The 14,031-nt window shown below is 39.8% G+C and overlaps 1 protein-coding gene across 1 annotated transcript in view; it reads right to left on the bottom strand.

The window, feature by feature from the left end:
- Window positions 1–956: 956 nt before the first annotated feature.
- The window catches only part of ndrg2 (NDRG family member 2), a 35,985-nt gene continuing 22,910 nt past the window's right edge, over window positions 957–14,031 (bottom strand). Inside the window, exons 5-16 of the mRNA XM_042069295.1 lie at window positions 12,171–12,291; window positions 11,364–11,426; window positions 11,009–11,069; window positions 10,065–10,151; window positions 9,564–9,620; window positions 9,180–9,283; window positions 8,944–8,982; window positions 8,391–8,442; window positions 8,246–8,293; window positions 6,382–6,417; window positions 6,052–6,103; window positions 957–4,182 (exon numbers count right to left, since the gene is read on the bottom strand). Of these exons, the coding sequence (XP_041925229.1) occupies window positions 4,019–4,182; window positions 6,052–6,103; window positions 6,382–6,417; window positions 8,246–8,293; window positions 8,391–8,442; window positions 8,944–8,982; window positions 9,180–9,283; window positions 9,564–9,620; window positions 10,065–10,151; window positions 11,009–11,069; window positions 11,364–11,426; window positions 12,171–12,291 (884 nt within the window). The 3' untranslated portion in view covers window positions 957–4,018. The remainder of the gene's footprint in view (window positions 4,183–6,051; window positions 6,104–6,381; window positions 6,418–8,245; window positions 8,294–8,390; window positions 8,443–8,943; window positions 8,983–9,179; window positions 9,284–9,563; window positions 9,621–10,064; window positions 10,152–11,008; window positions 11,070–11,363; window positions 11,427–12,170; window positions 12,292–14,031) is intronic.

Below are 14,031 nucleotides of genomic sequence, written 5' to 3'. Positions count from 1 at the left end.
CACACATATTCTGATGTTCTTTTTTTATAATAATTATGCAATATTGCACGTGTAAGAGTGGCATTGGTAGCAGATATTGCCATGGCTGTGATTATGTGAACACATGTTACAGATTATCAATGAATATTCATACATTGCAAAATAATGTATTGAACTACTTATAGAAAAATGAAGACTTTACCATAGTTCTGTTTCTGAGGCTCTTCAAGTATCTTCACAATTTTTTAACAGCTCACCTGAAGTCTTCCAGTCACCTAATGACCAACTGAGCTTTCTATATGACAAAAGAGATTTTTAAAAAATATTTTACAGTATTCCGCATAGAAAATACCCTTGAGCTGTTGAACTCATTGAATCACATGAATGCAATGTAATGCTCCAACATAATCTTCACCTGTCTCTACCTCTACAACTTAAACTGACTCTGGTGATCATATGAGTGTGCTGCTCAAGTTCATACAAACAATAGCTTAAGAGAGAAGAGTAAATGTTTGGGCTTCATTTCGATGGCAACACATTTAAGCCCTAATTGTTGGTAAATTACATGGTTTCAGGACTTCAGGGGAAGACCAGGTAGTGTTCCTCAGTTACTGTACAATCACCAAGGTCATTGTTCTGCGTACACTGATATGTGTTGATGATTTGGAACACTGGCAACCGGACAAATGTGAAAGTCATGGTGTGTATGTAGCTTCCCTGTCCTGCCTTCTGCTGAAGTATAGTATTACCAGGGATTGTCTGATGTTCCGAGCATCACGGAGAATCAGACTCAGTTAAAATGTCTCAGTCAGTTTGGTCTCATAAAAACACAACTCAGTTAAAATGTCTCAGTCAGTTTGGTCTCATAAAAACACAACTCAGACAAAATGTTCATTTGTTTCATTTTAATTTTATTAGTTATTTTTTCAGTTCATTGTAGTACACAGAGAAATTAGCCACACATAAATTTGATTGTATTTTTGTTAAACATTTTTTTTTGTTAATTATATTATTTCCCTTTTTTAAATGCTATCACTAAAAAATGTTACACATAAACTAGCACACTAATGGCTAACTTGAGAGCACACTAAGACAGGAACTATTTCACAAAAAGAAATGGAAAAACAAAAGTAAATGGGGTAAATGGGCATGGTTAAAAAAATTATAACCAAGAAATAAAATAAACAAACAAAATGGGACAGTGTCTGTTACATTCAGATGACCATTCCCTCATTGTCACTGTGAATTCCTTCCCTCCCACCCCCCCCCCCCCCCCCCCTTTTTGGTAAACCATTTCAAGCTCTACAGTTTTTTTGGTAGAGATGCCAAATTGGTGGGTAAGTGCCTTTGCACCTACGTATCTTTGTCCTTGCTGTTTACATCTGTTGCCATGACTACTGTCCCTTCTGAGACAGTTCAAAGCTGAGTCACACTCTCACTGCTCTATCAAACAAATGAACCGTGAAAGGTACAAATACAGATTGTACAGAGTTTGAAAGAAAGAATGAATGAAAGAAAGAAAGGAAGACAAAAGCAGAACAGGACTAAGAGGGAATATTAACTTTATTCATTTATTAGCAAAAGAAAGTAGATTTGGATATTGACTAGATATTTGAATTCAACAACAAATGGAAAACATGATGTTCTGACCAAACACAACTTGTATGCACATGACACACACACACACACACACACACACACACACACACACATACACACACACCACACGCACACACACACACTCAGATTATGTAAGAGAACAAGCAATAAAGTTCTTGCACTATGTGTTTATATCTTTAAAAAATTACCCTGGGCAGTGTCGTGCTGAAGATGATTGTGAACAAGTCGCAAGTCTGCCATTGCAGGCCAAGCATTGACCCAGCATCCATGGAGTTTGTTACAGCTAATAAGTCACAGTATTTTAAAACGGCCTATTGGTCAGTCCAAATAAAATGCTGTGTTCATGGCTACGGCACATACCAATGTAAATCTCGGTGAGCAATAGCTTCCTGGCAGTAGACTGCTTGTACTTTTAGTGTTAAGTGGCCATACCCTTCTGGCAGTGTAGAAACCTTTATGGGGATAGGGTTCAAAAATGGGCAGCTGTAAAGAAGAGGCCATTTTGTTTTTCTAAGATGGTTTGTAAGGACCTTATACTTGAACATTTTTCATATCCCTTTCAAAGCTGTGCTTAGAGGGCCAAAAGTGCACCTACATATACACACACAGTCAGCCACACAACCACACACACATCCACACTTATACACACATAACACCTTATTCACATTCTATATACAAGACAACACCTTTTATTTTTTAGGATAGTCATGAGCCTTGGACCTCTCTATGGTGACCTTTCTAAAGCACCAACTCCTAAACTCACTTGAATGCTTGTATAGACCTCTACCATGCTTGGCTACAGATTGCTTGCCATGGCACAAACCAAATCCCGAAAACCCAGAGGGACTCTAAAATCAACAAACGTGAGACTGCTAGATTGGTTTGTCAGGAGAGGTAGGGGTTGGTTTTACTGCAAACTGCACATTTGTTTGTTTTTTGAGTTGTTGACACTTTTTTCCCCTCAACACAGTGACCCCTATTGGTGAGGTTGCAGCAGCGGAAGCACTGATCTCTGTGCAACTGGCCTTACTTATCCGTACAAGTGGATCACAACCTTTCTTCCTATGAGGACAATTGAAATTGATCCCCCTTCCTGAGTCATACTCCTGTCCTTCATGGGCTCCATGACAACACACATCATCAGAACTCACAACACCGAGTTGATTAAAAAAAAAAAAGATTAAAAAATAATAAAAGTTTCATCCTCATTCACATGGGTGAGAAGCAAGCATGCAATTCAGAAAAACAAAACAATAATGCCAGAGCATAGTCGATTCCCCTCCCCAGAACCGCCCTGGTCCAACCCCTGACACGGGAAAAAGAATTACAGTCATTTCAAATGGGGCAAATGGAAGACAAGTGTTGTCATTGACAACACAAAGGGGCAGGGAGGAGGGGTGGCTCTGTCCTAAGCTTCGAATCACTGCACCCAACCTGGGTCACATGATACCTAGGCTTCGATTGATTGGCTACTCCTCCTCCCCTGCTTCAGAAAAAACAGGATAAGAATACAGAGGATTAAAAATTACAAAACAGAAGAAAAAAATAACTCACACAAAAAGAAAACTGAATGAAAAAGAGTAGATAGACACACTATAAGTATTTCCATACTCTATTATTTTTTGTTTTCTAGCAATTTTATATGCTTTAAAAAGTTAACACGTAATTAGGAGAAACTTGGTTATTTTTGTTTTTTACAGTAACGTTATGGTCATTGACATTATTAATATCATTAATATCCTCATATTTATTATTAATATTATTATTCTGATTATTACTATTGATTAGCACTACACATGAGTCACTCCACAGTACCCAGTCACACGGTTCTCTCCACACGGTTAAAGGGCTCTACTGTCAATCACCTGAACACGCAGAGGGAGGGGAAGAGAGAGACATCACTTCCTCCTACTATATGCTTCCCCCTTTGTCTTCCTTTCTCCTTCTATTCCTTTATCTTATCAATTCATTCATCTTACTGTGGCAGGATGAAGTGATGAAGGAGGGGACAAAGTTTTGTTGTGTTTTTCTTCCACTTTGATGCTTTGTCATGATTGCTTTTTCACCTCATTGGGTGCTTTCTAACTTCCCTTGACCACTGCATATTCCACAATGGCGTCATCTTCATCTCAATCACCCTCATTTATCCTCATCTACCATCCTCTTTCTCTCAGTCTCTTTCTAACCCCCCTTCTCCATCTCCATCTCCATTTTCTTGCCTCTTTATCAGCTTGTGTAATAGAGAATGGGTTGGATCTCACGGGACGGATGAGCTGATTAGCGTGATGAGTGTGGTGATTTCATCCTGTTTCCTTCTCCCTCGATTGCCCTCATCCTCTTCTCCTCCTCCTCCTCCTCCTCCTACCTTATCCCCCCTCTCTCTCCCTTTCTCTCTCTCTCTCTCTCTCTCTCTCTCTCTTCAGCAGGATACTTCCATGGTATGGGAGGGGCTGGGGGGGAGCTGTCCACCCTGCGAGCCCTGGGAGAGGGTGCGTGAGCGCGAACGCGAGCCCTCCATGGAGTAGGACGAGGACAGGGAGGTGGTGCGAGACCGCGACAGACGTGTCATGCAGGACGATGCCACTGTAGAGATAAAAGAGAGAGAGAGAGAGAGAGAGAGAGAGAGAGAGAGAGAGAGAGAGAGATAAGTTAATAAATTCCTGACAATAAAAGAAAAAGCACATAACTGAGTCAAGTTAAGTCAAGTCATCTTTATTTATATGGCACATTTCATGTGACAAGAACAGACCCAATGTGCTCCAAAAGAAAGAGAATAAAATAAAGACAAATAAGACAAAATAAATAAACATAAAAAGATGGAAATTAAAATACATACAATAACAGGTGAATAAAACATTAAAATAATTAACAAATAATTAAATGATAATAAACTAGATGTACCACATAGCGGTACAAAATATGACCACCGTTCAGTCCTGTAAATCCGTTCCGCGATAATAAATCACACTTCAATTTGTCTCCATCTTTTACTCCATCCCCCACTCTTGAAACGTTTGTGTATGCTTGTTTGGCATGCCTGTGTGTGTGTGTGCGGCTGTACAGAAAGTAGCCTACTGGCGCTGAAAAGGTGAATAGACGGGCCAAAGTTGAAGAGCTGTTGTCCGTTATTGTTCGTGCAAATATAGGCTGATTCATGTTCCCTTGCATTGTGTAACTGAGGTCCATGGCTAGTCTGGCTTTCACCAGACCAAGCTCAATCTTTTAAGAAATCAAAAAATAAATAGCGGGCAGATAAGGCTTGTCCATAGGCGCCCGATATTGTTTAATTTTCCGATTGAGATATCCACACTCTGGCTATTCTAAATGCAAAAATGCATCAGGGAGTTATGACAAAACTGTAACTAACAAACTAGATCCTAATAGAAAGCTGTTAGCTTCCCTGAGCTACAGGTAGGCCTATAAGGTACTGTATATATGTGTGTGTGTGTATATGTATGTATATATATATATATATATATATATATATATATATATATATATATATATATAAATATATATATATATATATATATATATATATATATATATATATATATATATATATATATATATATATATATATATATAATAAATAATAAACAATAATAATAAATAATAATAACAATAAAAAAAATAAAAATAATAAACAATTAAATAATAGCCTTAAAAGTCTAATTGAAAGCTTGCAAGAATAAATATGTTTTTACATAGTGACTAAAGGCACCATGTGATGAATTTGAGTTAATTCTGGGTATTGCAAGGAGCCCTTTACCTGAGGATTTTAGGGATCTGACTGGTGTATATGAGCATGTCAGAAATGTAGGAGGGAGCTACGCCCATTAATGAATTAAAATTTAGTCAGAGGTATTTTAAAATCAATTATTTGCTTTACTGGGAGCCAATGGAGTGATTTTAATACTGGAGTGATGTGATAAGATCTTTGTGTTCTGGTTAGTACTCTGGCTGCGGCATTTTGGATAAGCTGGAGTTTGTTTAGGGTCTGTTTAATGAGGAGAAAATGTGTCACATAATAAACTGATGTTACATATATCTTATACAAATGAAAAAAATGACAGTAAGCTATTTTAAAGCTTGTGATGTTATGCATGTGCATCACAGTAAATCACAGTCAAAGTGTGTCGTGCCTGAACTTAAACTATTGTGTGTTGTTTGGAAATATTGAGCTGACCCACTTAGGATGTGACTTAAGATGTGGCTCATTACAGTTTTTTCTCTTGGGCCGCTTGGGCACATTTCTCGAAACATCATTAGTGTTTGCATCAAAATGGTGCAAACTGTGGAGTGGATTACTTGCAATAAACTTGCATAAAATGCTTAAAAGCACAAAAGCAATATTTATGGAAATCTATGTGTTATGCCATCAGAATGAAAAGCTCCTGTGCCATTGTTATGAACAGGGTAGTCAAAATGCTTAGTCATGTTGTCACTTACTGTAGCCCATGCCCTGGATGAAATACTTGAAAGCCTCAGTCAACTTGGCAGGCTGTGGACAAAGAGACAAAAGACTCAAGTTTAATTTACTGTGGTCCAGTGACAAGCATGCTATTCACCGATGCTAATAGACCCTTTTAAGAGAGTTCCATTATCAGCATCATAGTTGGCCCCACAAGACTTCCTTTTTAACATTCCATATGTTATCTTAATGCAGAGGAAGTAGATTGGGAACCAAATAGAATGTTCAAGCATTGTTTTTGTTTTTATTGTTGAAAGGGTCTATAGCTGGGCTCAAGAAGCCATGATTGGTTTGCTGTTTTGGTTCACCTGAGTGAGCTGAGGCATTCCACCAGCGTCTGCCATCTGCAAAAAAGGCAACAGGAAGCAATTAGGTACTTGTGGTATGAGGGGTGGGTAGCATTGCTGATTTATGTTTACTTGAACCACAATTGAATCTTTCATTTAAAATGTTGTTTTAATAGCGTCCAAAAAATGTCATTTTAGTAGAGTGGTATTGCTATAAACACTTGCATTTTAAGTAGATTTATGTATGACAAGGTACATTATGGCATAGTATGGTATGAGATTACATGACATGATTTGGTGTTTTATGCTCTCACATGGCCTGGTTAATAGTCAACCATAACATTTTCATATTAAAGCCATGTTAATCTGTTAAGTATTTAACTAGATGTACCGCAGAGCGGTACAAAATATGACCGCCACCCAGTCCAGCACATTTTTTTCCACAAAAAGAAATCACACTGAAAGGCCTATATGATTCTAACTGTCTCACTAAATTGCATTATCCACACTCAATTCTCACTGGTATCTGCTAGACAACAAGTACCAAAACATGATTAGTTCATAGATTTCACATGTAAAATTCATTTTATACAACCCCACCTCCATCTTGCCTGTTCATAATTCTGAGAAATTCTTGATTGTTTGTATTATATTTATGTTATGTGTGTGGGTGTGTGTGAGTGTGTGTGTGTGTGTGTGTGTGTGTGTGTGTGTGTGTGTGTGTGTGTGTGTGTGCTTGTGTGTGTGCCTGTGTATGTGCCTGTGCATGCAAGCGTACATATGTCTACTGTGTGAGTATGTGTCATACATGATTACTGTGAATGTATGTGTGTGTGTGTGTGTATCTGTTTGTGCACATGTGTGCACATGAAATGGGTTAACATGACCCCTGGAGGCAAACATATGGAAAAAAATGGTCATCCTAGGCCCTACAGTTCTCAAGATATTCACAGAGAACTGTGTCTGCCCTACCCTCCTTTCGGGGGGTCCAGTCCAGCGGGGGGGCTACAGATCAAAACGAAAAATGACGGTTCCATGCTATCCATGTGGGGTGTACATGCCCACCAAGTTTTGTGTACCCCGGTCTTTCAGTGTCCCGGGAATCCTTGTTGGTGTACGTCACTAAATGTACACATAAATTATTTTATTGTAAGGCCCCCCATGAACGAAGGTACACAAAACTTGGCATGCATTCGGAGGGTGTCATAATGATCCTACACTTTTAATTTCGTGCAGTTTTGACCTTGTCAGCCAGAGATATTGTGATGAAAACACCTAATTTTTTGCTTTTTAATTTTTAACTAGGTGGCGCTACACATAAAATAAGTGGTAATGGGATGGGTTGACATGCCCCCTTAAGACCAACATACATAAAAAAGGTGGACCTCCTAGGCCCTACGGTTCTCGAGATATTCACAGAAAACTGTCTCCGGCCACCTACAGGCCAGTTGGTGTATAGTAACATAAATTAATTTATTATGTGGCCCCCCATGAACGGAATTCCACAAAACTTGGCGTGCATACAGAGGGTGTCATAATGATCCTACACTTCCAATTTCGTGCAGTTTTGACTATGTTAGGTCACAGATACCTTCAATTACAACACCTCATTTTTACTTTTTTGTGTTTAACTAGGTGGCGCTATACATTAAATGAGTGGTTATGGAATGGGTTGACATGGCCCCTTGAGATAAACATAAAAAAAAAAAGGTCCTCCTAAACCCTACGGTTTTCGAGATATTCACAGAAAACTGTGTCTGCCCTACCCTCCTTTCGGTTACTATATATACTATATATATACTAAACCTATATGACGCTTCGCTGCGCGGTGGTCATAATAAAAGTAGAAACCAAGCATAAAGCTTCTGAAGCTTTATGTCATTACCTTTAGGAATGAAGTCGTTGTTGGGTCCATCTTGCTGTTGCACTCCACCTAGTGGACAAACAAGGGAACAGTGTAAGGATCCACCAACAGCAACATTTCAGATAGTGTTGGGACAGTCTCTGGTTTCCAAAGGCAGTAAACTCACTGCAGCATCTTCGTATGGAGCCTGGTCACCGACCACAAGCATAACTGGACATCTGTGAGGACGTGGAAGAGGAGAGGAGAGGAGAGTGTTGTTGGGCAGTGATGGGATAGGGTGAAGGTTACCTCAGTGCTAGTGGAAACTAGCCTGGAAGGCAGCCCGAATTTACCCCACCCACAAAATATGAGGGTGGGAAATTTGGTCTGAAGTCACTCCATTGAGAAGTCTGTGCCAGTGAACAGTGAAGTAGTCATCTACAGTACATCATCATAGCATGCTTGAGTTGATTTTGTTTACTGGTGGAGATGGCGAGATGTCTATCCGCTATTGTGTTTGACATACAAGCCATTGATAGTGCAATATCTTGAACAGAATGAACAGTAAAACAGTGACTAAGGCTTCTGACATCCTCAATTTTAATGGGTGGGGTAAATTCGGGCTGCCCCCAAGCACGCCACATAATCAAATCCAAATGCCGTGTTACCAGCCTCAAATTCTGATACAACAGGGCTTATTGCAAATGGTGTAAGACACCGGAGAGTATTTGAACACTTACTTAAACGCGCTGTTGCGGTCAATGTTCATATCTCGGCGACTGAAAATGAGCAAAATAAAGTTTCATTAGCAAATGTGTGTGCAACTGTTTACTACATTGTTTGTCTCAGTGTGTGTGTGTGTGTGTGTGTGTGTATGTGTGTGTGTGTGTGTGTATATGTGTACATATATGAATGTATATTCATGTAAAGATAAAGAGAATGTGTGGTGAAGAGTGCTGAATATAAATCCCCTGACCTGTTGTAGCTCTTCCAGAAGAGCTCGATGTTTGCCAGGTTAGGTGCTTTAGAGATTCGCTCTCTGTGTGACTGCAGAAGATCTGTGCTGGCTGAGAACTCCTCCTGAGAATAACACACCAATAATAATCATCATTTCCTGAAATACACACACACACACACACACACACACACACACACACACACACACACACACACACACACACACACAAACCTAGTAAAACAAAATTACACACTGCGTATAGATCATCAGGCAAATACTAAACATGAAGAGTGCCCTCTGCAATAACCTTACAGAGCTACTGAAGCAGAAACACACACACACACACACACACACACACACATACACACACACACACACACACACACACAGATGTTCACACACCTGACTGAAGAGGTGACTCAGGATCTGTTCTGTGACGGATGATGTCAGCGTTGTGAGCTGGAGAATCAGACAGACAAGATGGATGTGCAAGTGCATCCTTAGAACACATTCCCTTTAAATGTGGGACATGACATTTAATAAAAGCTTACATCTAACAAATAAGGATACCATAACAATTCTGTTTTATATAGATGTTACCTTCCTTTTCCTTGTGGTTGGGGGTTCATCATTATGAACCACAAGGAAAAGGAACATCTAATGTGATCAATCTAATACATAGGTGTATTAATATATTATACTGTAGTATAGTGTGTATATACTTATAATATAATGCTAATTATATAGTATAATAAAATATTTAGGTGAAGAACTACCTGGGACACTGAAAAGGAGCATTAGATCTATGTACCGGTAATACAGTGTGTGAAAATAATTAGAGAGGCAGATTGGCCAGCGATACAGGAAGTGAAGGAGGGGGAAGAGGAGGAAGAGGAGATGTACCTTCTGTGCAGCCCAGTCCATCCAGCCCCGGGCGTTAGCATCCATGTTGACCAGGACTAACCCCTCCACTGACTCAGGGTTACTCAACTGGAGTGGAAAAGAAGGGGGAAGGGAAGAAAGGATGAGGAGAGGATAAGAGAGAGGGCAAAGAAGGGAGGGATTTGGCAGCAAAGGGAGAGGAGGAGAGGAAGGGGGGATGAGGCAGGGTGAAGAAATTAAAGGAGAGGGGTAGTGTGCAGAAGATGGAGAAGAAAGGTAGAGAGAGAAGAGGAGATGATGGGAGATATAGAAGCAATGAGAAGAGAAATAAAGAAGAGGGGAAATAGAACAAGTGGATGAGAAAATACAAAAAAAACAGAGAGAACACAGGAAAAGGAGAGAGGGGAGAAGAGAATGAGCCAAATAAAAACAGGGCAAGGAGGAGTGGAATTACAAGGAGATGAAAAGGAAGTGAAATTAGATATGAGAAATGGAATGACAAATGGCAGAGGGAAGGGGAAACAGAAAATGAAGTAAATCCATTTTACAGTAATATAGCAGTGAAATTACTCTATGCACATTACCATCAGGACATGTTCTAAGTCCTCACAAAACATTGTCTCCACTAAGACATAAAAAACAGACCATTTCTAATAGATTAGTGTGTGCAACTGCATAAACAATATAGTTTAGTGTGCAACTGCACCACAGTATGAGGTGATATGGAGCTCAAGATGCACCATGGCCACACACTGAGGATTTGGACAGTGCAGACTCCTGCCTCTCAGTGTGAGTTTGCATTATCTTGCTGTGTGTGTGTGTGTGTGTGTGTGTGTGTGTGTGTGCATGCCCGTGCATGTGTGCAATGTATGGAGTGAAAGTCCACTGAGATATTGGAAAGAAAACAAATCTGTGTGTGTGTGTGTGTGTGTGTGTGTGTGTGTGTGAAGAATGTCGTGACCTACTGTGAATTTGGAGAGCACGTAGGCTCCAGCTCCTACTCCAACACCGATGATAGTCCGGAAACTAGACAGCAGAAGGAACAGACCACAGCAAGAGGCTTTTTCAACAACCCTTCAAGCCACCCTCCACAGCAAGAGGCTTTTTTAACAACCCTTCAAGCCACCCTCCACACAAGCTAAGCCATTTTCAACTCTCAACCAGTAGGCTGCTCGACTAAATACAGCCCTTCATACAAAAGTTACTCATACAGTGTATGAATTAGTTGTGATTTACAATAATGTTTTGGAATATAAAATACATGATAACAATAAATTAAAACATATATTAAATAAATAATCCAAACAGTGGGAGGCTCACTTGAAGTACTGCAGCACAGCAGGGATCATGTCAGCCAGCTGCTCCATTGGTGGGTACTGGTACCTGTCCCCAGAGATATCCACTTTTACTCAGGACAGACATTCATACACAGGACTGTGTGTTTTTGGCTGGGTGGTTACTCTGCATATGCTCATGGATGGAGGTTTGGTGTGTGTGTGTGTGTGTGTGTGTGTGTGTGTGTGTGTGTGTGTGTGTGTGTGTGTGTGTGTGTGTGTGTGTGTGTGCGTGCGTGCGTGTGTGTGTGTTTTACAAGGTTTCAGTTACATTTTACTTTGGATTACTGGTGTACTACTAACCTTCAGTGTGTGGTATGTAACTTTGGACTGTAATTAGACCATCTTTTCACTTGCTAAGTTGAGTAGGCTAAGTTAGTTTTAATTGACGTGAATGAACGAATACTTCCACACCGGTGATTTCAAAGTAGCAAGAGGGGCTTTGATTTCGGTAGGTTGATGTGTAGGCCTATATTTTAACTGTGTTTTAACTGAGTGTTGACGCTGCAGTTCAGCACGTGCATGTGTGTTTGTGCGTCTTGGCATACATGCTGGACGTGACATTGGGGGTGTGGCTGCATCGTCGATTCTACTTTTAAGTTCGAAGTTCGAGATTGAGATGTAATTTTGATCGATTTCAAAATAAAAAATCGTGACACCCTTAATATATGTATATATATATATATATATATATATATATATGCAAACAGTATATATATAAATACAAATACATTCAGTCGCGCACACACACACACACACACACACACACACACACACACACAGAGTTACTCACCCATTGGGATAGGCAGCCGCCCCATCCTCCTGTCCAGGTGCGTCCACATGAACCACTGTAAAGTTCTTCACAATCTCCTGCATCTCCTCAAACTTAAAGAGAGTGGAGAAACAGCTCTTACCTGGGAGACGGACAGAGAGAGAGACAGACAGAGGGAAATGAGGGAAATGTTGAAGAAAAAAAAGAATTGACAAAAAACAAAAGGGGGAAAGAGCATGAGAGGAAAGAGGGAGAAAGAGGAGAGAGAGAGACAGAGAGAGAGAGAAAGAGAGAGAACAGCACAAGATATAGGTCACACTAATAGCATGTGACAAGCTGCATTGACCATTTAAACTGGGTAGTTCTCAGAAGAGGTCAGAATAATAGATAGATACATATAGATTTGCAAAGGACATACGTTATGAGGTACATTCTAATTCTAGTCTAGGGGAAGCACCATTTCTAATAGCTTGAAACAGACATCCTTAGAATCCTTAGAATGATAGGAATGATAGGTTTCCATTGATTATTTAAAAAGGGTATGAATAATTTTGGACATGCCATTTTTCATAGAAATGTTAAAAAAGATTTAAAAAAAAAAAACGCTTATTTTTTTGGATTCCATGTTTTGTTTACCACATTGTCTTTTTGGCATGTGGCAGTGTCATTTTCAGGCAGAACAAACATATTGGTCAAGAGTAAAACAACATTAAATCAATATTTGCCAGGGGTATGAATCATTTTCTTCTTAACTGTAAATAGATAGATAGAAATAAACCCAAAGTCAAGAATGCAGAGGAGCAAAGAGAAAGACAGCAAGGGAAAGAACAAGACAGATGGAGTCCCTGCCCCACTCAAGGTTATGCAAAATGTTAATTAGAGCACCATCTTGAAAATCAAATCCCCAGAAAAACTTAGCTTTCCCCTCACTGCCCTGGGTAACTTGAATGATGAGTGACACATCACTAGTGAGGGATGACAAGAGAGAAGGTGAAGAGGCAAAGGTGAGTTCAGAGATTAGAACAACAGAGAGGGCCAACTGTGGAGAGGACATCAATGAGGTGACTCATGAATTGAAAATGACAGTAATGGAGAGAGAGAGAAAAAGAGAGGGAGGGGGGAGGAGTAAAGAGCTGGAGAGCTCTGGAAAATAGGGAGAAATGAGAGAGAGGGTGCGTGTGTCTCTCTCTCTCTCTCTCTCTCTCCCTCTCTCTGTGTGTGTGTGTGTGTGTGTGTGTAAGAGAGAGAGAGAGAGAAAGAGAGAGAGTCCTGGAGAACTTCAGGAAACATCAGCATGGAAGCAGATTGTGAGCAAAAGAGCAATGGAGAGTGACAGAGATGGAGGACGCACCAAATAAAGTGAAAAGAATGAAGAGAAAAGGGGAATTGCAGACATGAATGGAGAGATGTTCTAGAATTGCAGACATGAATGGAGAGATGTTCTAGAATTGCAGACATGAATGGAGAGATGTTCTAGAATTGCAGACATGAATGGAGAGATATTCTAGAATTGCACATTGCACAGATGTTCTAGAAGAGTGAAAGAGAAAGAAAATATGTACGTAAAAGAGGGAGAGACAAAGACCTACACAGTCCCTTATCATAATAATTACAGGTTAAGTTAGACTTTGAAATCTGTTTAGGCTAGGCTAAGCTAAACTAAGCTAGGCTAAACTAAGCTAGATGAACAGTAGATAGCATTAGCCTATTCTGGTTCCTATTTCTTGGAGAAGCAAGCATAATTTGATATCTGAGTTGCGAATGCCTCAAGTGAGGGGTAAATACTAGTGGCAACACAGAAATCTTGTGATGATTGGCTAAGACCACTTTCATCACCAGTGAACATCTCCCAATTAACACATTGATGGATAAACATATGGGG

The sequence above is a fragment of the Alosa sapidissima genome, chromosome 18 (assembly GCF_018492685.1).
Source record: "Alosa sapidissima isolate fAloSap1 chromosome 18, fAloSap1.pri, whole genome shotgun sequence".
In the NCBI taxonomy this organism is placed as follows: Eukaryota; Metazoa; Chordata; class Actinopteri; order Clupeiformes; family Clupeidae; genus Alosa; species Alosa sapidissima.
The sequence above is the reverse complement of the archived record's forward strand: the minus strand, read 5'-3'. Positions and strand labels throughout refer to the sequence as shown.